This window comes from Martes martes, assembly GCF_963455335.1.
Source record: "Martes martes genome assembly, chromosome: 4".
In the NCBI taxonomy this organism is placed as follows: Eukaryota; Metazoa; Chordata; class Mammalia; order Carnivora; family Mustelidae; genus Martes; species Martes martes.
In genome coordinates this window covers 77,030,937-77,058,477 of record NC_137891.1, presented here as the reverse complement: position 1 = coordinate 77,058,477, position 27,541 = coordinate 77,030,937, and the positions used below count along the sequence as shown (strand labels likewise).

Sequence of the window (27,541 nt, the reverse complement as noted above, 5' to 3'; positions counted from 1 at the left end):
TATAAGTCCTCGACATAGATCCACTTAAAAAGTTATTAAAAGAGGGGCGCCTGGGTGGCTCAGTGGGTTAAAGCCTCTGCCTTCGGCGGCTCAGGTCAAGATCTCAGGGTCCTGGGATTGAGCCCCCACATCGGGCTCTCTGCTCAGCAGGGAGCCTGCTTCCTCCTCTCTCTCTGCCTGCCTCTCTGCCTACTTGTAATCTCTGTCTGTCAAATAAATAAATAATCTTTTAAAAAAAAAGAAAAAAGTTATTAAAAGAATGGATGAAATCAGAACTAATTATGAGATATTCTTTTTAACAGTTGTACTTTCACTAAGAACATCAAGATTTGAAATGAACCCTAATAGAAATATGTTATTAATAGTTTGGTTGGCCTCAAACTAATATTAACCTGTGACTCTAATATCCATGATCTGCCTATTCTATCTTGCCATTTTCCAATCTGCATGCTTTATAGTCAGCACAAGCAAAGACTTGCCAGTGGAGTTTTAAATCACTGCCAATTGGATTCTTATATCCAAGTGAAGGAATTGTTTCTCCAAATAATTGAAAATTAAAACGTATAATGTTTACTAAAGTAAACAGAATTTTTATAAAAGAGTCCAGGCGGAAAAAAATAGATCCTTTCATAAAATTAAATCTAATTTCAAATTCCATTCTGTGATTTTAATTCTAAAAGCTCTGAGAAATTTTTGGTTAAAAGTATTTAATCCTCTGGTACACTGAAAAGAAATTTAAAAAATAAATAAAGATTTTTTTAAAAGTATTTAATCCTGCCATGGATGTTTCTTTTATGAAAGGCTATTGAGGGGTGAATGAAAATTTTCAACTTGCCTTTTAAAGGGATGAGATTTTTCTGTACATTTGGGTGTGGTGGTTTTTTCCTCTGCGTGGTTCAATAGACAATATGATTCATTAAGTAGTGGATATTCGATCTTTATAAAGTATTCCCTAAGTCTTCGGGATCCTTACGGAGCAGGGCTTTCAGGAATACAGATTCCAAGATGATTCTGTTTTGTGGCTAATATTACTGAAATCCTCAGACAGTCATCTAGAATCTGGCCTAAAAGGAAAACAGAGATCTCTGGAGCACTGCAGGTAGCTGAAGGTCTTTCCTCAGATAACTTTTCTCAGATCAAATTTTGTGGTACATTGATAATCCCAGAGCTCTGTCCTTGCCAGGAGGGCCAGAGGAAGTCAGATTTCAGCTCGCTGCACTTATCATGCTTCAGATCCCTGCTTGTTAGGGAAGCCTGTAGCCCCTGTCCAGACTTGCTCTGACTGCATAGTGTGTCCAGACACCACCCAGAATTGGAGAGTAGGCTGCTGATCCTGAGAGAAAAGACCCGTCTAGGGAAGGGTAAAAGCTGAATGTCTCCAAAGGAGCAGTGGAGCCCGGGCTTTGTGCTACTGGGGCTGAGTTTGAGACTTTTATTCTGTCTGAACATTTCCACTATTTTCCTCACAAGCGTCTCTGTCTTGAAGCAAAGGACCGAAGCGAAATGCCTAATGAAGCGTGCCGGGGGGGAAGGGGTGTGCAAAGGACTTGGGAAGAAGGACTTGGGAGGGGAGAAGAGAGAAGGGTCAGGTTACCGGTTCACATATTCGCAAGAAACCATTTGAAAATATGAGCTGGAGACGAAAATTCGGGGTCCCACGGAAGTTCCCTGAAGCTTCCTTCGGGGCCCTAAGAGCGCGGCATGCGACCCAGAGGTATGCCTGCTACTCATTTTCAGGGATTTAAGCTTTGCTCAAGCCGTGGAATGAAGGCTGGTTGGGAAGGGTCGCGGGTGGGCTTAGTTAAGCTCTGGGTCGCCGGGGGCTGAACCAGTTCTTTCTCGACTTCCTCTGCATGGGGTCCTTGAGGCCTCAGTGCTCGCTTCCCCTCAGGTTTCTGCTGCCATCCAGCAGCGTACTCGAGGCAGACGCGGCGGCCTCCGCTGGCAGGTGTGCACGAAGTTAGCTGCGAACCGCCCTAGCCCAGCTGCCCGCGGCATCCGAGCTCTATTGAAGCCGGCGAAGCACACACACCGACCCCAGAGCAAGGGCCTGGTCCCCTGCCCTCCTCCCCGGAGAGACGAAAGCTGGGCGCCAAGGCCGGCTCTGAGCGTTTTCCAAATCTCTCCTTTCCCCCCGCCTCGAGTGAGCTGTTGGCACTTCTCCAGAAGCCTCCCCGGCTCTCAGGGCCACCCCCTAAAATAAACACATGGTGCCAGAAAGCGGGGGAGGGGAGAGAAGCATCTGAACTGGGAGAATGAAAATACTAGGAGAAAGACTCCATTCTCCAGGAAAAGGTATAAGGGAAGCGAAACAGTGTGAACTTACTCGGATATGCAAACCAAGCTCCACTCTTTCCCCGATCGCATACAAACGACCGAAAGACAAATCCGCCAACACGTTCGTTGGCTTCCCAGAAAGGGCCTCATGAATGAGAATGGGTTGCTAGGTTTCCTCCTTCCCTCCCGACAGTCGCTTCCCCCACGACTTCCACCGCCTAAAGAAAACACGCCGGGCCTGGCAACTGCTGATCTAGGGAACCTAGCCAAGCCCACGGAGGCCGCCCTCGGCCTCTCCCGCCTTCAGGACCCTGGAGAGCGGCAGCTGCGCCCTTGGGACTCCCGCCGGGCTCCCGTAGCCCGGTCCAGCGCCTCGCCACCCTGTCACTTATTCGCTGCTTCCCGCCTCCACCTTCAATCTTATTGGCAACCGCCACTCTTGTTTTTCACAAACAGATTAAATTGTCTTTTTGTTTTACTTGAGGGAGCTGTTTGGATTGGCTGAGTTAGGTTCTGGATTGTAGCTTCTCTAAAGGTTAGTGGACCAAGAAGCTCTAAGAGCTCAAAAATGAGAGCCTGACAAGGCAGGTGACCTTAAGAAGCCACTGAGTTCAATCCCTTTACTCTATAAATGAAGCAGATAAATTCAAAGAATAAAGAGACTTTCCCAAGGTTAGTTGTGGAGTTAGTTGCAAGGCTCAGTCTAGAACCCCGGTCTTCTGACTTTTAAATTAATGCTTCCCTCTACTTTCAAAGAAAATAATAATAATTTTGCCTTTACACTGGCCGTTTAGATATCCTAAGCAACAAGTGGAAGATGTAAAGCCCTGTGTTCCTGAGAATAAGATGGACACACAGAGTGCAGAAAGGGGCCCTGCACAGTGCACACTCATGAGACCCAACACAGTCCTGGTATCCCACCCACACCAACCAGCACAACCCAGGACAAATCAGCCAGTCCCTTCTTCCACCCAGCCTACGTCTGGGATTGCTCAGTCTTCTGACACTAATGGATTCTCTCCTAGACACTTCGCACACCAGAACCTAGTAACCACGTCCAACTTCAGTGCCTCAGCAGGGAGAGCTCTAGGCACTTTAGGAGGTGGGAAAGATCAGAGGGAAAGCGGGAGAAGAGCAAGAGTTGCAAAACTGAACTAGATGTTCATTCACTAGAAAATCCTAAGAACCAAGAAGTATGAATATAGATACTTTTATACACTGCATCTCACATTTAAGGTGCATATGAACCCCCTGGGAACATTAACATTCAGATTCTGACACTAAAGTTCAGGATAGGGTCCCAGAGTCTGTATTTCTAACAAGCTCCTGGTTGTCCTTGAAGCTGCTGGTCCAAGAACCACAATGAGTGCAGAGTTAGAAAGGGGGAGAGGAGAAGGGGGGAAGGGGGAAAGGAGAGAAAGGAGAAGGAGAATCCAACCAAAGGCCTTTCCTTTTGCTCTCACTACCTTCTCTTGCACCCCCAAAGTACAGCCTCAAAATGCTGCAGTAAATGATACTAAATACACATTTTCTTCAGTCTGTAGCTAGACCCAACAGTAATGGTGTGTTGCTTTTGTTTCTCTCCCCTTACCTCTTGCCCTTCCTGCCGCCGGCCCTGCACAGCTCCCAGACTCGCCCGCTGCCCCGAAGCGGCTCGGTCTCCTTTTTAGCAAGCTCTCTGGCCTCGCGCGATGCTTCTCTCATCTTCTCCGGCGACCCCCTCCTGGCGGTCCCCAGTGGCGCCCGGACTTCTCCCTCCGGCTTCTCGCTTGCTCCCTACCAGCTGGGCTCTCGCGGGGGTACGGGGAGCGACCGGGCCGCCTCTTGCTCCTTCTGGGGTCAGCTCTGACACTGCCCAGCCGACCCCCAGGGGGACGCCCGCCCAGAGAAGAGGATGCCTGCGCTGGGCAGAGCTCGCCCATGCCCGTGAGTATAGTTGTCTCCACCACGCCCCGCCCCACCCCCACCTCACCCAGGCACCAGCATCCCCTGCTCTTCCCTAACCTCGACTGACCCACTCCACGCCAGGCCAGCAGGGGCTCCAGCCCGCAAGGGGCTAGGGCGGGAGGGGGCAGCGGAAGGGGCAGAGAGTTTTGGTGGGAAGGGCAAGAGAGGCTACAGCTAGTTCAAGGAAAAGGCGACAGCGCCTCGCCTGACACCCCCTTTCCGCTGTAGACCCTCGAAGCTACTTTTTGCTGGACCATTTCCTTCCAGTGTCAATGGAAACTGTGGGAGCGGGAGGGAGTCCTCGCCCTTCCTGAGTCGGCTTCTCAAACTCTGGTTCCCAATGGTGTAGCTCAACCCCCTTCCTACAAGCCTCTCCCTCGACGCGCCACCCCTCGCGCTCCCACTCCCCTGCCCTCTCAGCGTCTGCAGGCTCCGGAGGCCTAGGAGGAAATGACGTGATGTTATTTTTGTGTCAGGTCAGCTTCCAGCTTCAGTTTAGCCCTCCAAGCTCCCGCGCCGGGCACAGGCGGTCGGTCTGCGTCTCGCTCTCGAGGGCACACGGCGGGGTCTATAGGGACACGCGGTGTTCTGTGCCCGCGGAGCTGGGAGGCAGCGTTTTTCCTTCTCCTTACCCCTGCACTTCGGAGCCTCTGGGGACGGAGGGCAGCTGCCAAAAGTCTCAGCGGGATCCGAAATCGGGAGTTAGCCAACCCTACCACCCCTACCCCCACCCCCCCGACCTGGTGGAGCCTCCGGCTCCGGCAGCAGGAAGAGGGCGTGGAACTCCTTTCCAGTGAGGGACCAGCCAGGATAGGACGGGTGCAGCTCTCGGAGTGGCAACCGGAGAAAGAGAAAAGGTAGGAGGCTGCCCTCCAGACGCGGGGTAGTCCGTGGCGTGACTCTCCAGGGCTAGAGCACGCCCTCGGCGCGCGGCGCACCAACCCCCCGGCACACTCACACTTGCACCACCCACCGCCCCCTTTCATTCACAAGGTCTGAGCGCACGTTCCCGCACAGCCGAGTCTAGCTCAGCCCCCGCGCGCCGAAGGGTGGGAGCGCAGAGGGGGTCTTGCAGACTCTCTTCGCGCTCGCCTGGCTTAACGCCCACACTCTGGATTCTGCCTAATTCCGGGCTGGAGGAGAGGGCTACAGTCCTGCCGCGGACTGGGTCCAGCTTGAAGCCGGGCTCCCCCCAGCCCCCGCCGCAGTGGAGCGCGCCGCCGCAAAAGGGAGGCGAGACCGGGATAGCCCGGCTGGGGAGGCGGGAGTGAGGGGGCGGGGAGGAGGCTTAGCTGAGGGAGCGTGAGAGAGGGAGAAGGTGAGAGGAAAGACCGAGAGCCAGAAGAAAAGGAAAACCGGGGAAAGCAATCGCGGGCGTAGTAAGGCCACCAGTTGGTAATGTAATTAAAAAAAAAAAAAAAAAAAAGGCACACGCGAGACGCATGCGCACGGCCGACGGAGGCGAGCTGGCCGGAGCTTACCCTCCGGCTCGCCCGGCGGACGGTGAAATCGTGAGTACCCCGCATCTTCAAACCCTTTTCCCCTTCTCGGACTCCCTCTAAGGCCTCGGGCTGGGAAGTGGCCGGGGCCAAGCGGGACGCTCACGCAGGGCAGGACCTGGAGTTCTGGTCGTCGCCGCGATGGCAGAAGTCTGCTCATCCACGGGTCCTGCCCGGTAGGTCAGTCAGTGCGTATTTTGGGGGTGTATGGGCTTAGGGTGTGACTGGGTCTCAAGGGGGGGGCCCCAGCCACCAGGATCAGTTTCTGCCAGGTCCAGCGGGGAGTGCGCGCGATTCAACCTCTGTGGCCTGGGGTCAGTGAGTGGGTAGCCCTTAAAGACTAAAATGCGTACTGACCCCCCAAGTAGATTTGGGGAACTCCAGGCTGTGGAAACGTCGGCATTCTCGCCGGGCCGGGCGCCCGAGACAGAGAGTTTGAGCGCAGGTAGGACGGAAGAGGAGACACTCCCTGAATCACAGAACCTCCCTTTAAGAAAAGCGCAACTTAGGCGGGGGACGGGGAAGCGCCTGCACATGCACCCTGGAGGGTCCAACTGGGTGTCCGCATTCACGCTCTTGAAAACCCAATGGACTGAACTGTCCGCGCACCCTTGGACAAGGCGGTTAAGGTGCAGGCGCCGCGGGTGTTTTTCTTAAACAAACCCGGGCGATTGAATCTTCCGCCCTCTCCGAGAGGCGCTAGGTAAGTTGGAACGTGTCGCGGCAGCCAGGCTGCGGAGACTGGAAGGGGGCGTGGGCGCGCAGGGGACCTAGGAGGGAAGTCGCGCCCGCGGGAAGGGATGGTAGGACCTTTAGGGGTGGGTGTGCGTGGCGATTCCCCTCCCCCGGCTGTGGGGAGGAGGCGTTGCAGGGGCCTAGGAACTAGCTGGGCGGGTGGGCGTTGGCGGGCGGGGTCTCTGTGCTCCGCGTCCGGGGGGAGTGAGCGGAAAACGATGGGCACTGGGGAGTCTCGGTTCTACGACCTGCCCACCAGGCGTGGGTGGTGAGTGGGCGGGGAAGGGCCCTGCTGGAGACCGAGCTCCGAGGCAGGAGTGGGACTCGCCAGTTTCGGAGGAAAATCCGGGCGAGCGGCTAGGGCCTTGCAAGACCCCAGTGGCGGGCGGGATGCGGCGGCGGAGAGTGCTCGAAGCCCGGGACGCGGGCACGGACTGGGAGCCCGGGGTGCTGCTGCGGCTCCCTCGAGGCCAGCAGCGGACAGTTACAGGAGTGAAAGTGAATGCATTTTCTATCCAGAGGAAGGAAAGCGCCAGAGGGGAACTCTCTCCTCCTTTCTTTTCTTTCTTTGAATCCAGCGGAGGCCCAGGGCTCTTTCGGACCCCGACTGTGCCAACGGGGCTGCCTAGCTGGAGTTCCCAGGGCGTCCCAAACGTGGCAAGTGCGGGCGGTGAGGGCGGGACTCCTCTCGTTCACCGCCTTGCAAAAGTAGTCACTCGCCCGCTGGGCTCCTTCATGCCTCTGGACTGGGAATTTCCTGCCCCAACCCCCAGTCATCCCACTTGGGTCTGACCTCCTCATCCGGGACACAGGGCCCCAGCGTGGCTTGGCTTCATTTTTCTTCTAGTGATTGCAGATTATGGAATTGACTACACAAGTGTCCGAGTTCAAAAAACGAACTGATTTCGTCCCTAGACTTGGGAAGGACATTTGTAATGAAAGGACTCCAACTGTAAATTCTTGTTTTTGTTCATAACCTAATTTTTGCTCATAACCTCTATTGGGCCTCATCCTATGTACATTCTACTCATTAAATAACATCTTCTATCTCGTGTATCAGTAATGCATATGAGAAGCAGTATTGCCTGATAAGTCAGAGTTCAAGTTCTGTAACTGTCTGGATTCAAATCCTAGCCTAGCTGTGTGACTTCTGGAAGTAACTTAACATTTTGGTGCCTTTTCTTTATCATCTGTAAAATGAGGATAAGAAAAAGTACCTGTACCTACTTTACTGGGTAGCTTCCAGCTTTCAGTAAATTAATACTGTAGAGCTCTGTCACATACCAAACAAGAGCTAGTATTACTATTGTTGTATTTATGCAAAATTGGCTAAGTAGCTTTCAAAATACTGTATAATAAGATCAGGAACAAAATGCATTTTTTTGGATATGCTATAAAGAGAATGTATATCAAAGTAGAAGATGTCCATCACCGAAATTAGAAAAACAGTAAATATTTCCTATGTTGATATGTAAATTTTAAATATAGTGCATTTGTATACCATCTGGACTCTTTTTATTTCAAATAGTTATGAAATACTTATATACACATTTCAAACAGCATTTTTGAAAATAATCTTTAACCTTCAAAAAATGTTTCATTTTGTTAAATGATGTGCATAAAAAATACACACTAGGTCATGGTTTATACAGAAAATCCAAGGTCTCCATTAAAATATTGCACCAGGTCAGCTGTATTTAAGAGAATCTGGAAACTTACTTTGCAAGCTAGAAATGCTAACTTCTCTAAGATGATTGTAAACATTTTAGCCAAAATACTCTTATAATATCAAGAATATAGAAAGATAGGGGTGCCTGCTGGTTCAGACCCTTGATCTCTGGATTGTCAGTTCAAGCCCCACGATGGGCACAGAGATCACTTCAAAAATAGAGAAAAAAATACATAGGATAACAAAACTCAGATTCCTTCCCTTTACAGCTGAGAAAATACTCAGAGAGGGTGGAGGTCCCTACTGGAGATCTCCAGCTAAATAGGGCTCCAAATACGATTAGAGTTAGGTCTTCTGACTCGCCATCTAAGGCTCTTATACACCACACTGATGTGTTCCTGTTTACTGCGGGTTTATGAACCTGTAACAAATAGGAAACTGGAAGTCATTACATAAGGGAAAATATACAAGCATGTGTTATATACCACACGAGAAAGACGGGACAATAATTTGGCTACTGTCCCACAGCTTCATCATGGTCCCGCACAGCAGAAGGTAGAACTACATAACTTACTAGGCTAAGGTCACAGATCAAGCCAGAGGCAAAGCCCCCACTAGAATTCAGGGTCCCACTGGAGTATGCATTTGGTTGCATATTCTATTAATCCCTTGTAGCAGTTTTTCCTTAGAAATCACTTTTGAGCTTTTCTTAAATTCTGAAAATCTCCTTCCTGCTGACTTAAGAGAGCTTTTTAGGAAAGACCTTCAAATTTACATAGAAGGAGATTTTATTATTCCAGATTTTGTGGACAAGCAAGAGTGAAGTGGGGGACGCTTTCTTATTCTAATGCAGTGGCTTGGTAAATAAGGATTTCCACTCCAGGCACTTGAATATCAATTCCTAAAATCCTGCAGTTCTTTCATTAGTGCATGTATAATGCACGTATAATGACATTCACCTTCCACAGAGAGGTGCAGCAGGTATTTTCAAGGTCGGGCTCTCACACGAGCAGTTTAGGAATTGTATGGCAGAGCTTTCAAGTAAGCATCTAGCCTTACAAAGTTATTTAGGATTATAGGAACGATGTGTCCTCCAGAGAAAGCACTTGTAGGAATGGTACTTGCCTCCTTCATGAAGGAAACCATGGTTCTCTCCAGTGCATGAACTGGGATATCTTACCCTTGACTTTGCACCTCTGTATACCTACCACATGTTTTTAGACAGAAATACAGGGCATTAAGTAGGGAGTGACTTTGTAGCAATCTCCCAAGCCAGTTTAGCAGAATCAGGTTTTGAAACCACATGTGTTAAGTCAAGTCCCAGTATGATTAGAATGTGAATCACTGTCCAATTGGGAATATTTCAGATTGGTTTCCAGTGTACCACCAGGTGAGTCATGGTGTGAGCTTCTTCTAGTCAAATACGTATAGTACCAGTCAGCAGCTAACAGCGTTCACTCTGAGTCAGAGCTTAGCATTTAATACAAGAAGTGTGAGTCACTGACTACCCGGCACCTACTTGAGATGGTCTCTGAATTTTACCTTGAGCAGCTCAAGAATCTAGACAACACTGCATGGGGTGAGTCAGTTCATAGTACGATTGAATGGGCTTCCGTGGTGGCCATTCATAATAAAGTTTGATATGACCAAGAGCACAAGGGAATATTACATGATGGTGGATTCATAGAATAAATTGCTCTGATTCTAATCCCGATTATTAGATTCTAGCTATTTGCACGGGGAATCATTTGTGAAATAGGAGTAATATGCGCTCTTGCCTCGCAGGGATATTTCACTTCAGTTACTTGAGTGATTTTTTAAAGCCAGTTAACTATTCTGGTTTGGATGTGCTTGATTTCTTCTTACTACTTAATTTTACTCCAAACTGTAAAATCCTTTTAAAGTACATGTTAGTGTTGGGATTTTAGACAACCACATCTCAGGCAGTTACTTAGCAGTTTGGCTTCCTGCGGTCCTGGGTTGTACATCTGCAGGTCAACCCAACAATGAGGTACAGGAGTACACTTCGTTCTCCCATTTGGCTCCTCAGGTGCCTATCACCCCTCACACAACTGAACGGTATTCGCTCAGGAGCTGGAACACAGGTTTGTGGTGCTATTCCAAGTCTACCGGCTCCCAGCACTTGTAATCCTTTTTGGGCTGCATGGCTAGATCAACATAAACTTATACAGCTGTTGCATTTATGTAAGACAGTGGAAAGAATGATGCAACGTATGCCTTTACCCCACCTTTGCCAACAAATTTGACATCTCGGGGTGGAGTGGTAATGACATGTAAGGGACTAGTAGATTTCTTAATTATTGGTAATTAGTGGCAAAATGTTATTATCTTGGGAACAAAGGTTAGACTACTGCTTCAAAGTACATGTGTATTTTTCTGTATCTTCTGGACAGAAATACAGGGCATTAAGTAGGGAGCAGCTTTGCAGCAATCTCCCAAGCCGGTTCAGCAGAATGGCTCCAAGAAAATCCCAGACATGTGGAATTTACATACACCTTTATTGTGTTTCTACAAATATCCTTTCCTAGCAAATAACCCAGTTACTAATTCATACATCTTCTGCTACACAGGGAAGTATAGATACTTTTTGGCATTTAATGGGGATGAGAACTAAATGGTTCCATTCTTCCTAACTTAGTGTAATTCTTGGCAAATTCACGTCATTAGGACGCTAATGAATTAGACTTACACATAAAACTGCAAAGAGTTTCTATATAAGTTTGCTAAATTTCAGTGAGGAGCTATAAGTACTTTTGTGACATTATTACTTTTACCCTTCTTTATTTGAGTTATAACTTAAATAGTAAAGTGTACACATCTTCAATATACAACTTAATCAACCTTACATGAGTATAGCCCCATGTAACTTCCTGTCATCTAGATGAACATTTCTCAACTTCAACATTATCGACATTATGAACTAAATACCTGCCTATTTGGGAGACTGTCCTATGCATTGTAGGATGTTTAGCAGCGTCCCTGTCCCTAGATGCCAATAGAACCCTTTCCTAGATGTGACAACAAAACATGTCTCCAGACATTGCCAAATGTTTCCTGGGGGGCAAGATCACTCACCACTGCTCTAGATCAAGATATCAGATAATTTCAGCTCGTATCCATAAGACCCCCTCTTACTTTTTCCCAGTCATTACTCCCACAGATAACCACTCTTATAAGTTTTCAAACCATATACAGTTGACCCTGAAAAACAGGTTTGAACTGCTTGGGTCAGCTTATACATGGACTTTTTTCTTTTTTATGTATTACACTACTACAGAAGCATTTTCCTTCTGACATTTTAAATAACATTTTATTTTCTCTAGCTTACTTTATTGTAAGAATACAGTGTATAATACATAGAACATAAAACGTGTATTAACCAACTGTTTATGTTATCGGTAAGGCATCCAGGCAACAGTAGGCTCTATAGTTAAGTTTGGGGGCAGTCGAAACTTATAGGCAAAATTTCAGCTGCATGGGGACAGTCAGCAGCCCAACCCCCCATGTTGTTCAATGGTCACCTGTATTAGCTGGGCCTTTTCTTAGGAATTATATAGTACATATTCTTTGCATCTGGTTCTTTAGCTCAGCGTTATTTTTTAGAGATTCTCTTGTTGTTGCACATATTGTGATGTTTCAATGTTGTGCAGTGTTCCTTTGTGTTAACACAATACAGTTTATTTATCTATTTCATCTATTTATCTATTCCTTCTGTTGAAGGACATTTGAGTTGTTTCTAGTATGGGGCTATTATGAATAATGCTAATATTAGTATTCTTATTCAAGTCTTTTGATAAACATAAGCCTTATTTCTGTTGGAAGCCCAGGAGTGAAATTGCTGGGTAAATATGTTTAGCTTTAGGAGATACTGTCTGTTTTTCAAACTGTTTTTACACTCCGAACTAATTTACAACTGACCAGCAATATATTGCTTCGTGACCTCACCAACGCTTACCATTGTCCACCTATTTAACTTTAATCACTCTGGTGGCAGTGTTTTGGTAATTCATTAAGGTTTTAGGTTTTGTTTTGTTTTGTTTTGTTTTTTAGGGTGCTTGGGTGGCTCCTTTGGTTAGTGTCTGCCTTTGGCTCAGGTCATGATCCCAGGGTTCTGGAATCAAGTCCTACATTGGGCCCTATGCTCAGTGGGAAGCCTGCTTCTCCCTCTCCCATTCCCTCTGTTAAATTTTTTTTAAAATCTTTAAAAAATTATATTTCTCTAATTGCTAATGATGTTGAGCATCTTTTTGTTGACTCTTTAGTGTATTTTCTATTATAAACTGTCTCTACTAGTTTTGGCCCACTTTTCCGTTGTGGTATTTGTCTTCTTTTTCATTCATAAGAGTTCTTTATATATTCTGGATATAAGTTATTGTCAAAAATGTGCGTGTGTCCATATGTATTGCACATCCCAGTCTGTGCCTTGCCTTTATGTTCTCAAACCGTTATCTTCTGACTTCTGTAGGTTCTGTTGAAAAGTCCTGCTTCTCTGAAGGTAATACAGCTTTTCCTCTGACTGATTTAAAATTCTTCTCTTTGTTTTTGACTTGCCACAAAATGTGTGGTTTTGTATCTGTCCTGCTTTCAACACACTGAGCTTTTTTATCTGTAGATTGATACCATTCATCAATTTTGGGAAATGTTCACTCAACAACTTCTTGCCTGTTTTCTCTCTTTCTCTCCTGCTTCTGGGACTCAAATTCTACAGGGGTGCCAGGGTGGCTTAGTTGTTTGAGATTGAACCCCGCATCGGACTCCCTGCTCTGCAGGAAGCCTGCTTCCCCTCTCCTACTTCCCATTCTTGTGTTCCTGTTCTCGCTGTCTGTCTCTCTCTCTGTCAAACAAATAAATAAAATATTTAATAAAAAAAAGTTCTGCATATGTTAGATTTGGCCTTTCTTCCCTTGTGTATCTTATTCTATGCTCTGTTTTATTTGTTTGTTTGCTTGTTTGGTCTCTCTTTTTCCCTTCGAATACTTTCTTTTGACCTGTGTATTATTTTATTTAACCTGTCTTCTGCTGTGCCCAGGCTTCCATCAAGCCATCTAGGGAGCTGTTAATTTCAGAAAGTGTTTTGTTCACAATGTATTATGTCTATTTGATTCTTTTTAATACATTTAAATTCTGTGATGAAATTCATCTTTTCATCAGTTTTGTGCATCAAATTCTTTTTTTTAATATTTTATTTATTTATTTGACAGAGATTATAAGTAGGCAGAGAGGCAGGCAGAGAGAGAGGAGGAAGCAGGCTCCCTGCTGAGCAGAGAGCCTAATGGGGGGCTCGAGCCCAGGACCTTGGGATCATGACCCGAGCCAAAGGCAGGCTTTAACCCACTGAGCCACCCAGGCGCCCGTGCATCAAATTCTTATCTACTAAATCCAATATTGATATTGTTTGTGAGTCTGTATCTATTATTTGTTTCTTCCATCATATTTTTCTCTCTCTTCACTTACCTCCTGACATTTATTATATGTACACATCGTATGTAAAGAAACTGTGTTTGTTCAGATAATATGGTTCCCCAGCAAGGACTCTCCCTTGGAGGGGTTTCCTGTGTGAGGGTGAGAAGCTGTCCACTTCAGTACTAACAGGTATTGAAACGAGCTGGGGCCAGTTGCAATTTTAATAAGAAATAGGTAACCTCTGGCTTTTTCCCATTCCTCAAGTGTGTTCTCCTGGACTTCAGAGTTAGAGCCTAGTGGTTTCTATCTCTCAGTCTTGAAAGACTGAGACACTCAGTGTCCCCTTCAGAGGTTTTGAGCTTGCTTTCTGCGCCCACCTTACCCAGGTGGCTTCCACATCTGGTAAATGCCTGGAGGAGGCCAGTTATGTGTTTGAGGGTGGTCTTGTTACACACGGGGACTGGCTGTCCCACATGAGACTATGGAGTCCCTTTATATTCTCAACCCAAGCCTAGAGTCAGCAAATGCCCTCAAGGGGAAAAAACACCTGATGACAGACTTCTCACTTTGGAAGAGCTGTGCCTCTCAGAAATTTTAATTTAATCTTTTTGCTTCCACAGCTCTTTGATGTCTTTAGAAATGTGATTCTAATTATTTTTCTGACCTTTTTGGTTGGTGCAAAGGAACTGTGGTCTGCCCTGAACTGTTGTCTTTTTTCTTAAAGATATTTTTCCTGAATTAAGTTTCTTTTCTTTCTTTTTGTTCTTTCTATCTTTGGATCATATTTTCATCTTTCTATTAAATCACTTGTTTCCAATATAACTGAGAAAATTAACATTGAAAATCTTGCCATTTAAAAAAACCTTGCCATTTACAACTGTAAAGTGTACTATATGTTTTATGAGTTTAAAAATGTTAGAAGGAAAAGAAGTATGTTATGATCCTTGCAACTCTTTATGCTTCACATTGCAGTTACATAGTGTAAAAAACATGAGCATTGGGATGAAGGAAAACTGAGCTTGAATTTTTATTTTGCTCACTTAGTTTTCTGAGCCTCCAATTCTGAATATGTATAATAGGAATAATTACACTTACTTTATAATGAGAAATGTGCAGCAGAAGTTTCAAGAGAGCATTCAGTAAGTGGGACCTATTATCATTATTCCTCTAATATGTATCCATCATTATTTTAGGCCCCTGAACATGTATAATTTTATTTTAAACACTTATATTTTGATATATTTTTATCTGGTACAGATACTAAGATTTTTACCATTCAAACAGGGTTCTGAAAAGGGTTTTTTTTTAAATATATAAAAAGCCTATACCTATGACTTAATACCTATGAAAATATTACTCAATACATCTATGAATTCATATTCTACCAAAATTTTTATGTTTTGTAGACCACAAAATAAATAAAATTTAGTAACAGAAAGAATGATATTCAAAATAGTTTGCTCTCAGTAAAGTCCACAACTGACTACTTGGTGTCATACCAGTATGGTTTATTACAAGATGTTGCCAATAAGAAAACAGTATTAGGAAATACTTTAAAAAGTCTACCAGTATTCTCTGGAAAGGACAGCTGGTTCATTTTTGCAGAGGAGAGTCTGTGTGGGGGCTAGGAATAATTTTAACATTCTCTCCACGAATGCTTCAAATATAACTAATCTTCATATTAAATTTTCTGTTACAAGCTACACTTTTATTTTGACTTATGCATTTGTTTCTTTTTTAAAAGACTGCACTAGGGGTGCCTGGGTGGCTCAGTTGATTAAGCGATTAAGTGTCTGTCTTCAGCTCAGGTCATGATCTCAGGGTCCTGGGATCAAGTCCCGCGTGGGGCTCCCTGCTCCGTGGGGAGTTTGCTTCTCCCTCTGCACCCCCTTACTCACGTATGTGCTTGCTTGCTCACTCTCCTCTCAAATAAAAAAATTAAATTAAATTTTTAAAAGACTGCACTAGTATATGGAAACAATTAGATTCTGCTCTAAATAGAAGGTGAGAATAGTAGTCTTAGAGGCAGAAAGGTGTTTCTGGGATACACATGCCTCTCCTGAGAGAGCAGGACAGCACCTCCGGTCTGTGTCTCCAAGGCCACAGATGTACCTCAGTCTTTAGTTCCTCAGCATCGTGAGAGTGGGCTTCACTGGTCTGACCTCCAAATTCTAGGGAGACTGCACTCCTTACAGTTTGTGAGCAGATTTAAGTCAAGGCACAAGAATTGTAGGATCTGGTTATGCAACAAACTGGAATTTATCAAATTCCTATGAGAGCTAAGGCTTTGTTGGAGAAGTTAAATTACTTCTGGCCCTTTAAATGACTAATTAGACTCTGCTGTTCTTTTGGTGAAATGAAGTACTTAGTAACAAAAACATCTGAACATCATGACCAGATAATGTTGAATAAATTTGGGTTAAAGGAGGGTCAATGAAAGGATGCAAAGAGGTACGAAAAAGGTACAATTCTGCAAAATCTAAGAAAGTGAAAAACTCACCTGGGCATATTAAACAAATGTCATAAATGAAAAAAAGTGTTTATTTCTTTTCCTTATCTTTCAATGATATGTTCAAAATCGTGAATGTATTAAAACTATAAATACTGATTTATGGGGCACCTGGGTGGCTCTGTCAGTTCAACATCCAACTCTTGATTTTGGCTCAGGTCATGATCTCAGGGTCATGAAATCAAGCCCCACATCCCATTTAAGATTCTCTCTCTCTCCCTCTACCCCCCAAAAAACTATAAATACTAATTTAGATAGAGCATATATTTATTTAAAATATATCATATGTATTCTGAGAGTCAGGAGCTACATATACAGAGATTACGTTTTCTTAATGGAAACTGGTTGTCAGGGTGCCTGGGTGGTTCAGTCAGTTAAGTGTCTGCCTTTGGCTCAGGTCATGATGCCATGTCATGATCTCATGACATGATCCCCATGTCTAGCTCCCTCCTCAGCCAGGAGCCTGCTTCTTTCTCTCCCTCTGCTCCCCTGATCTTGTTCTCTCTCTTTCTTTATCTCAAATAAATAAAACCTTAAAAAAAATAAACTAGTCATCTATGAACTTTTTTTTTTTAAGATTTACTTATTTTAGAGAAACAGAACGCACGAGCGGAGAGAAGGGGCAGAGGGAGAGAGAAAAATCCTCAAGCAGACTCCCCACTGAGTACGGAGCCCAACGACACAGTGCTTGATCCCAGGACCCTGAGATCAAGATTTGAGCCAAAATCAAGAGTTAGATGCTCTGTGAGCCTTTTAATGTATCCCTTAGGATGGGGGTTTTATTTCTGGATCTCTGTATCTAACCACCTTATATTGTCTCACAAAAAGATTGTCAAAAGCTATGGTACTACAGGGAGGCCAAAATGCACAACCATTAAACATTTCAGTTACTTGAAATTTTTTCAGTTTTAGATGTTTGTTCTACATATCTAGCTATTTAACATTTTATGCCAAGGGGGGATAGGAACCTAAAATTCAGTAGCTATTCTGGCACAAATTGTAGAAAACCAGAACCTTGAGGACCAGAGATTCTCCCACATATACCCTGGGAACAGCAGACAAAAGCATTCCATCAGCTCAGCCCCCAGAGACTGTCTTGGGAGCACTAAAGGAGCATGGAACCACGGTAGTACATTGGAATTTCCATTCTAATCAGAAGCAGCCCTGCTAGAAAAAGGACTCCAGAGGCATTTACAGAAGGGTATCCAAAAATAACCCAAACCTGTCCAGCTGTGGCCCGTGCACAGCTGTGCCATCGAGAGCAAGGCCCTGTGGGGTGGTGGGATGGACCCGAGCCTAGAGCCGAAGGATCTACATTCAAGTCTGTTGGGGGGCTGACTTTGGGGAGTTGGGCATATCACACAAGCTCTGTGAGTCTGAGTTCCCCATTGATAAAAGGGGATCTTGAAATATCCACACAATCATTTCACAAATTAAATGTAAGGTGTGATGACTACTACCTTTGCTCATATAGATAAAGGAGAAACTGCATTATTTGGAAGCCATACTTAGAAAAAGTAGGCTCTGATAAAGAGTTTAGATTTTCTTCCAGTGTCGTAGATTGCCACTGAAGGCCACAGGAAGGGACTCACAAAATGTGGACTCTATTTAATCAGTAAATATTTTAGAGTTTATGGGCCACGTGGTCTTTATTGCAACTACTTAACTCTTGCCACTGTCTTGGAAAATCTGTGGGCAATAAAGTGCAAGGAGATTAGAGCTCACTGTAGTGGTCTGTGCAAAAGATGGTGCCCACCTGGGCTGGGCAGGTAGTGGAATTGGAGAGAAGTGGGTAGACCGGACGTCCACTCTGGAGTGGCAAGCTTGCCAGTGATTGAGCAGCTGAGAGAGGAATCAGGGTGATTCCTCGGATGTGGGTAGATTGGGGCACCATGTATGGACTTGGAGAAGATTGGAGAGGAAACGGAGCAGAAGAGGAGACTCAGGAGTCTAGTCTAAACCCTAAACTCTTTGATGTCCACAAAAGCTCCAGCTGTCGTGGTGAGTAGACGCTGGTTTGATGTGTTTTGAAATGAAGGGATTGGTCTGGGCTGGAGGCAGAAATGAGAATTTGTTAGGCTCTTTATGAAATGTAGCTTGCTGTGCTGTGTACTAAATTCTTACGAGGTTCTGGTGGGAGATTCTTTGGCATAATCAATGGGATATTACTGCCCTAGAATCTGCACTTTCTTTTCTGAAACCATGAACAATCTACTGAGATTTTCTATATGTTTACTACAGAGGTCAGCAAACTAGGGTGCCTGGGCCACATCCAGACTGCTGCCTGGCTTTGTATGACCTGCACACTAAAAATGGTTATTGCATTTTAAAAAAATTATTGTGTGTGTATGTGTGTGTGTGTAGAGAGAGAGAGAGAGAAATTTATTTCGAGGAATTGGCTCACACGATTGTGGAAACTTGGCACATCCAAAGTCTTGATGGGCTAGGGCTGGCATGTTGGGGACTCAGGGAAGAATTATAGTTCAAATCCAAAGGCAGTGTGCTAGCAGCATTCCTTCTTGCATGGGGGAGGTCGGTAACTCAGCCACAGCCTAGTGGAAGAGATGCTGAGGGAAAGGCATGGGGGAGGGACGTGGAGCTTCCGCGCTCTCTGTGGGGACACTGCTCTCCTAGCATCTAGATGTGGTCACCAACCGAGAAGCTCAGTATTTACATTTTTTAATTGTTGGGGGGGGAATCAAAAGGAAAAGAATATTTTACGACATATGAAAATGTTATGAAATTTGAATTTCAATGTCCATAAAGTTTTATTGGAACACAGCTACATTCATTCAGTGACATGATGTCTGTGACTGCTTTCGCACCAATAGAGGCAGAGCTGAGATGTTGCTACAGAGACCATACGGCCCGCAAAGACTACAGTACTGACTCTCTGGTCCTTTACAGAAAAGTTTTGCTTCCCTCTCATCTATAACCTAAATATAAGTGTGAAGTATTACTGCGTTTTTGTAGGAAACAGTCTATGTGAAAGTAAATGTGATGTTCAACCACTTAGCAATGTTTTTTCTTAGAAAAACTGTTCACTCTTAAAAATTTTTCAGAAAGACAAGACCAAAAATTCAATGAAAGACAATCTCCAATAGGAAATGAAGTCAGAGGATCTAACTTAAGGTTCCTTTTGGTATCCACCACCTTAATATTCAGCATTTTCCTATGAACAGGAAAACTTAAGGACATTTAACAAGCCCCAAAAGTATTAAGGAAGAAGGGCCAGAGGGAAATTATGTGCACCAAGGCTGTGTTTGTAACTCTGATGCTCGAGGCTTTCAGAAAGTCAAATCACTTACAATCTAAAAGTTTTAAATAGGATGGGATCATCACAGGATGAAAGCATCTAATAATGGACACAAGGCAAAGTTTGAGGACCCAATGCTTCTATCCACTAAGGATCATGGAGAATTTTCTATGTGGGAAGGTAGAATTTGTAAAAAGAGACATAGCAAAAAATTTGCCCAGACAGACCTGTAAGGAGTACAGAAATCTAGCTAGTTACTTAGGAACACAGATTTTCTACACTTTTATTATCCTTAATTTGCATGTACATTAACACATTTCACTACCCATCTGCTCTGATTGGTGGAAAAGTAGTTCATCAACTAGCAAATAGTCATCCAGGCCTAATGTCTGCAAGATCTGTGGCCAGATAAACAGAACAGATTAGGAGAACCCCAGTAGACTGGACCAGAGTGGTGGGGGGCTTCTGCAGCCTTGGGTGAGGGCTTACTCTTGCTTGTGATCAAAGAAGGAGGCCTTGTCCATAAGAGTTTTCATAGTTCTAACTAATTGCTTTGGGACAATGATAGGAAGCTTCATTGCAAATGATACTTACTAAAGACAGTTAAAATAAAATTGTTACTTTTAAGAAATCTAATAATCTTATAATAAGCACATTTAAAATGTAATGTCCATATAATAATAACAATGCCTTTGTCATACCCAACAAAGTTAACACTATTTTAGCATCGCTTAACCTCTGTATTCATTTGCTAGAGCTGCCATACCAAATACCACCAGCTGGGTGCTTTAAACAACAGAACTTTATTTTCTCACAGTTTGAAGGCTAAACGTTCAAGATCAAGGTGTGAGCAAGTTTGGTTTCTCCTGACGTGTCTCTCTCTTCTTTGCCCTCACATGCTCCTCCTCTGTGTGCACACGTATCTTCAGTGTCTTTCTTGTGTCCAAATTTCTGCTTCTTATAAGGACACCAGTTAGATTGGATTGTGGCCCCACCCCACTGGCCTTATTTTACCGTAATCATCACTTTTAAAGACCCTGTGTCCAAATACAGTCACATTCTGAAGTACTGGGTATTAGGACTTCAACATAAAAATGAGGGGGACCCAATTCAGTCCCTAACACTGACCACATCACATCGTTTCTCCTTAGTTTCTGTCTGACTATTTCGTCTACTCTCCGTCTTTTTTTCGTATTCTAACTTGGGGAAGAAACTGGATCCAGTGCCCCGGGAATTATTCTACATCATAGATTTACTTACTTTTTCCTCATGACGCTGAACGTGTTCCTCTACTTCCTAAATTTCTGCAAACTAGATGTTATATCCAAAGCCTGGAAGAGGCTTAGGTTCCGTGACTTGACTAGACCACTTCCTGGGTGGCGCTTGAACTTCCTACTGCATTGCATCAGAAGGGCACCGTGTCTGTTCGACCAGCCCCTTTTAGTGATACTAAGAACATTATTTTCTAAGGGCCTTTCAAAAGCTTGGTGGGTCAGTTCAACATTGACAGAGCGGTTACCAGGCCACTCTGGGCATATGCAGCAAGGGTAACAGGAAACTCTGTTTGCCAAAAGATCTTGACAGTGTGTGCTCTAGGCCAGCTCTTTGATGAAGTCTTATCCCTCAGCGAGGCTGGAATGCTTCCTTGATTTGCAGCCGTTCACTACCCCCTACCCCCAGTTTCTCCACCGCCCCCCTACCCTCCCCACTCCCGCCCTTACACAGCCTCTTCCTAGCTGCACTTTCCCTGGCTGGCCTTGAGCAAGGATGATGGTGATTATATTGCATTTCCCCCTCCACATTGTTAATTTGGAGAACTCTCTGGGTTTAGGAAACTGTATCACCTCCAGAAATGCATCTGAGGATATCAGAGGTTTCCATTCCCTTGTCCTGGTACGGAAAGGAATTCAGAGTGTACCTCGGAGTCTGGGGCCAATTAGGAGAGCACAGAGGACCTTTATCCCTTTTCTTGTTGGGTGGGTATATTCCTTGTATCACTTCAGAACCGAAGAAGAAACTGGCTTCACTCTGAAGTTGCATCCTTACTTTAGACAGTTTTGTAAGTGTGAGTTTATAGAGGATTTAAATTCACATCAAATTTCAGTTCACACTCCTAGGGCTATATTGAAGCATGCATAATACATGATACCCTCTGGGCTCTAGATGTATTTAGATTTCAAAACCAGGGAAAGAGATGAAATATGCAGATTGAACACAGTGAGGGCCAATGTGGGATTAACTGCACTTACTCACTATCCTCTCTATCAAATAAAATTTGAAATGTAATGAGTTAAGCTTTACTCATGTCTGTTTCTCCACATGCACTTTGAGAACCATGTCTCCACTGTTGCATGTAGGAAAGACTATAAACGTGATCATTCTCTGGGCCGAAGAGCACTTCTTGTGCTTTTAACCAGGGAAAGAGCTTGCATTCTGGATCTCTGTACCAACCAACTCCCACATACAAGAGAGTACTGAAATGCTATATAAGGTGACTGGCATGTTCATCTGAATTTCCCACTATAACATGATGTTTGTGGAAGTATTTGCCTTTTTTTTTAATATTTTATTTACTTATTTGGGAGAAAGAGAGGAAGAGAGAGAATGCAACCAGGGGCAGAGGCAGAGGGAGAAGCAGACTCCCTGCTGAGCAGGGAGCCCGACTTGAGACTCAATTCCAGGACCCAGGAATCATGACCTGAGCTGAAGGCAGATGCCTAAAGGACTGAGCCACCCAGGTGCCCCGGGAAAGTATTTTCATGACACTTCCTTTTTCAGATATAGACTTGAAAATCTGTCTAAACATGAGATGTTATACACAGTGCTGGGCCATGATGTAGAGTTTCCTTCGGGAGTCGGGTGGCTTGCCCACACTCCGACTACACCCCAGTGCTGGATCATGCACCCACAGCCCTCTCCCCCTCGCTACTTGCAACTCTGTTACTGGTGTGTCGCTGCTCCTCCCTGCCGCGTGTTGTCTCCTTACTCTTCTTCCCTGCACGTCTTTCTTTCCTTGCCCTGATGTGTCTCAGCTCTAAGTCATGGAATTCTTTGTCATACCTAACAAAAGTAAAAATGCCTGATTAAATACCATGCTCAGTGAACGTGAAGTTTACAAAACAGCAAGTAGAAATGACTCAGCCACCAGAAGCCCAGCACAGGCAAATGACTTATGGAGGGTCCCCACGTTAGGGCCAGAACTGAACTTGCGCCCGGTGTCCCTGCTCTTCTGGACCCATGCAGCCCAACATGCTGCCTTTAAAGTAAATTGAAAAATGGCATGTAAAAAAAATTGTTTTAATTGTAATTGATAACCATGTTACATTTGTTTCAGGTGACAAGTCTATATAAAGTAACAGCATTTTAATAATATTATATTGGGAGATAATTTATAATACCATACAATTCACCCACTTAAAGTGTACAGTTCAATGGCTTTTTTACTCTATTCAGGGTGTGTAGCAATCACCATAATCCATAATCACCATAATTATAACTAATTATAATTAAACTTACAATAATAATGGCATTAGAGTAGCACTTAACTAGTCTTCAGAGACCTCTCATGTACATTCTCTCATTTATGACTTTGAGCCAATCTCCAGGAGGCTGATATCCAGATGAGGAGGTGAAGGCTTAGGAGGATGAAGTTGTTTGGTCCAGACCACACAAGTGGCAAAGGTCAGAGTAGAAGTAGGCCCTCTGACTTGAAGCCCCATGATCTCTTCCCTTCATGGCACAGGTCCCTACATACTGTTGTAGAAATTCTAGATCAATTGCCCATTATTTTTTTATTAATTTATTTTTTAATTTTTTTTGTTTGTTTATTTGAGAGGGTGGAGGAAGAGAACAGAGAGAGAAGCAGGCTCCCCGTTGAGCAGGGAGCCCAATGTTGGGATCCCCGTACCCTGGGATCATGACCTGAGCCAAAGGCAGACATTTAACTGACTGAGCCACCCAGGCGCCCCTCATTGCTCATTATTTTTCAATGATTATTCTTTAAGTGCCAGCCCAAGACTTGCAGGACTTCTCTAAATAAACCTGGTATTCCCACCCGGCTTCTGATCCTGGTCACTACAGGGAGGCATACCTCCATGATCTGGCTTCATCGGATGCCCCTCAGCCTCCTGCCCGCCGTGCTCTCTGGAAATCAGTCTGCCAGCAGAATGCCCCAGGTTTTCACAAGTGTCTCAACATCCCTTCCCTTCCTTCTCTCACTGAAATTTGGCTACTCTCAGAAGACAGTACTTTCCCCCAGGGCCCTGGTAATTGCAGGCATTTTTCCACTGAGATTCTACCACTTACTTCCATTCTTAGAAGTTAAGTGGGTGTCTCTATGGCCACTTCGAAAACATTCTTCCCTCAAATACCCTACTCTTAAGTTCCGGGATGGGCTACAACATGGATGAACCCTGAAGACGCAATGCTGGGTGAAATAAGTCAGATATGAAACAAAAAATACTGTGTGGTCCCACTTATTCAAGGTACCTAGACGACTCATATTTTTAGAGACAGCAAGTAGAATGGCTGCTGTCAGGGGCTGGGGGAGGTGGGGATGGGAAGTTAGTGTTTCATGAATTCAGAGATTGGAGATGAAAACGTTCTGCAGACAGATGGTGGTGATGGTTGGACAGCAGTGTATGTGTGCTTAGCGCCACTGAACTGTACACTTAAAAATGATTAAAATGATAAATTTTATGTTATGTAAATTTACCACAACTAAAAAAAAAAATACTTCTTTCGAAGTCTTTTGAATGTCCTTAGACATTCTTTTGAATGTCCTTAGAGTGAACCTCAGCTTCTGCTCCTTTCCGTCATCTGCTCACTCCCTGGCCCCTGCCCTCAGGTAGAAGACTCTAGAACGTGGGCGTCATTTTCTCTCCAGTGCTGGCCCTGTCTTCGTTCCTGATTTCTTCAACATTCGTGTAAGTGACCTGTGCTACCCTCTGGTCTCTCTGCTTCTTGATTTCTCACTTCCAGAAGGCTTTTCCCCTCCTACACCTCAGCCCTCACTTATGTGATCATCCGTAGGGTCAGCCATGACCAACTGCACCAACATGGAAACCTCATCCTGAAACCCATACCTGTGACCCACCCATTCCCTCATTCTGGTGCTCTCCTGCATAAATTCTCTGGTGTCTGAGGCCTCCAGTCCATTCTCATCTCCCTGACTCATGTGTCCTCAGCACTCCATCCCCTTATAATTCACCACCCTTCCTGCATGTTCCGGGGATGGACCAGTATCATTCATATTTGCAGTTCCTTCTTGGAAGCATGCCCACCCCCCCGACATCCATGTGCACCCATGCACAACAACCCATCGTTGGTCTCACTTTAGTTTTCCCATCCTCAGAGACCTTCCCTGTCCACAACTCCTCAACATGCTATAGGGTATCGACCATTTTAGCATCTCACCAATATTTTGTCATGGTTTTGTGTTTCTCTACCTAGTACATAAGCCCTTGGCAGAGATAGTCAGGCTCACCCCACAGGACCCCCGTCTGCAACACGGATTATTTCAGGTGGGGCTTAATAAATGTGTGACCAGTTCAGGAGGAAAATCCTTTGAAAACAAACAATGTCATATTTTTAACCTTTTACCCTAGATTTTTAATCAGGTCATTCTTTTTTTTCTTTTAAGATTTTATTTATTTGAGAGAGAGAGCACGATCAGGGTGGGAGGAGGAAGAGGGAGAAGGAGAAGCAGACTCTCCGCTGAATAGGGCCTCGATCCCAGATCATGACCTGAGCAGTTGCTTAACTGACTGAGCCACACAGGTGCCCTTAATCAGGTCATTCTTTGCCTGATCCTCCTGCTACATCATCAAAGACTTTGCATGTTTTCCACATTTGAGAAACTGTGAAACAAATCATCCAGGAAGGTTGTGAAGCCCATATACCCGCTACCCTTTCTCACAGTGTCTTGTTGACAATATCCAACAACTCTGGAACATACAAAAATCTTTCACAAGGCCATGATCGTGCTTATTGGGCTCTAGATTTACGCCAAGAACTTCGTAGGATGATTTCTGTATGAAACGGACACTCATGTCAATCACCATTACACATGTATTATGTTCTGTTAGCCACTGTATTGTATGTCATTAGTTTTTGATGTAGTGTTCCATGATTCGTTAATTGTGTATAACACCCAGTGCTATTACACATTTTTAAAAGTTCCTCCTTCATAATGCTTTCTGGCCCTTTGACATATGGGTCAGAAACATTGAAAGCACAAGGCAAACACCTTGTGGTAAGAGTAAACCAAAAAGGAACACTTCAAGTGGAGAGAGGAGGCGAGCCAGCATGTGGAGTCTGGCGTGCAGGCTGTTCGTGCTGGCAAGACTTCCCGGGCGCGTCGCTCCCCGGCCTCATGTTCCCTGGGAGGCTCATGAAGTCAGACGCCCTGGCAGGTGACAGACATCCGGATAATTATAAACCTCTGTTCCACCCGTCTTCCCTTATCATGTCTTCTAGCCTGCCTTGTTTGCATTTTAGCATTAAGACCATGCCGTACAAACAGAGAAGTGCACATATGTTTTCACCACCTCAACACACCCCTGTAACCTGCACCCGCATTGCAGCGGCAGCACATTATAGGTTCCCAGAAACCTCCTCACCGAGGTGAAGCACTATTCAGACTCCTCGCAGCGGACAGCCGTTTTGCCGGGGCTTATATTTTTCTCTGAAGGGAGTCATGCAGTGCATGGTCTGTTTCACCTGGCTTCTCTTACTCAGCGTTGTTGGTGCGATTCATCCACATGTCGAGGTAACTACAGATCGATCATTGCTGAATCATAGCTTGTTGTATGAATATACCACAATTGACACATTCTACTGTTGACATTTGAGTGGTTTTAGACGATTACATGTTACTACATAATCCAAGAATATCCTAGTGTGTGCTCTTGGCGCAGCCTTTCTGGGGAGTGGATCCCGGGAGCTGCAATGGCTGGGTCAGAGGTGTGCACGTGGTCAGCTTTCACGGATTATGTGAGTGTCCAAAGGGTTGTATCAGTGTGCACTCCCATCAGCAATGTAGGTTCTTCCATAGGATCACCATACTTGCCATTTTCTTCATTATTTTATCTCTTCGGGGGGGGGGTGTGCCTTTCCCTGTTTTAGTAGTTGGCTAAATCTGCGTGGTATCCTTAGACTGATTTTAGGTTATGGATTGCTATGAAAGTGAAGGAAAGGCGGGGCACCTGGGTGGCTCAGTGGCCTCTGCCTTCGGCTCAGGTCATGATCTCGGGGTCCTGGGATCGAGTCCCGTATCTGGCTCTCTGCTCAACAGGGAGCCTGCTTCTTCTCTCTCTGCCTGCCTCTCTGCCTACTTATGATCTCAGTCAAATAAATAAATAAATCTTTTAAAAATTTTAAGAAAAAGCTGAACTTCTAATTTTTAAAATAAGATGTATTTATTTTAGAGAGTGTGCAGGGGAGAGGAGCAGAGTGGGAGAGAGAGAAACTTAAGCACGCTCTGCACTGAGTGTGGAGCCCGATGTGGGGCTCAGTCCCACAACCCCGAGATCATGACCTGAGCCTAAACCAAGAGTTGGACATTTAATCAACTGTGCCACCCAGGTGCCCCCAAAAAGCTAAACTTTAGATGTAAAAACAAAAATGACTGATTTTTATATTTTTGACAGAGGGGTCAGGTGGAATCCATTCATACACTGGCAACTTATTTCCTCTACGTGAAAATGGGCAGCTTGATTTATTAAGCCATTGTGTCATCATTATATATAAAATGTATGTAAGTGTGTATAGATACATATATATGTACATGTATAAATATATATGTATTATTTCTAGTCCTCCTGTATGTTAGGCACTGCTATCCTGCCATCATGAAAAAAAATCACGGTATTGATGTTTTGATGTAGGTTTCTTTTTAAGATATTTTGGATATGGTAAACAAATGAGATGTCCAACAATTGTCATAGGAAAAGAAATATCAGTTTAGAAAAATGTGTCAAATTTGACTAACATAGAATGCTAGTTACATAGTCCTAGAATTAGTATTAACCTTATCTTGACTACATCTGCTCTCCAGCTAGCCATCTTGCACAGCAGTTAGGTCCCTGAGAGATAGCACACAAGAAACTATGAGGAGCAGACCACATTCCTGCCCAATTTCTGCCCACGGTCATTGTCAGTTCTCTAACCCTCCTGACCTAGCTGATGACCTAGCACTGTCCATGCTTCTCTCGCAGTTCTTCAGA

The 27,541-nt window shown here is 44.6% G+C and overlaps 1 protein-coding gene across 3 annotated transcripts in view; it reads left to right on the top strand.

The window, feature by feature from the left end:
* Positions 1-27,541, top strand: part of RGS20 (regulator of G protein signaling 20) — a gene marked incomplete at its 5' end in the record, with an annotated part of 75,607 nt that overhangs the window by 19,879 nt on the left and 28,187 nt on the right. The window contains one exon of one of the 3 annotated variants that reach the window (XM_080801376.1): positions 3,901-4,203. In XM_080801376.1, the coding sequence (XP_080657502.1) occupies positions 3,901-4,203 (303 nt within the window). Of the gene's footprint in view, positions 1-3,900; positions 4,204-4,994; positions 5,082-5,666; positions 5,736-27,541 lie in introns of those variants that run through there. The other 2 variants (XM_080801377.1, XM_080801378.1) reach the window with 2 other exon arrangements.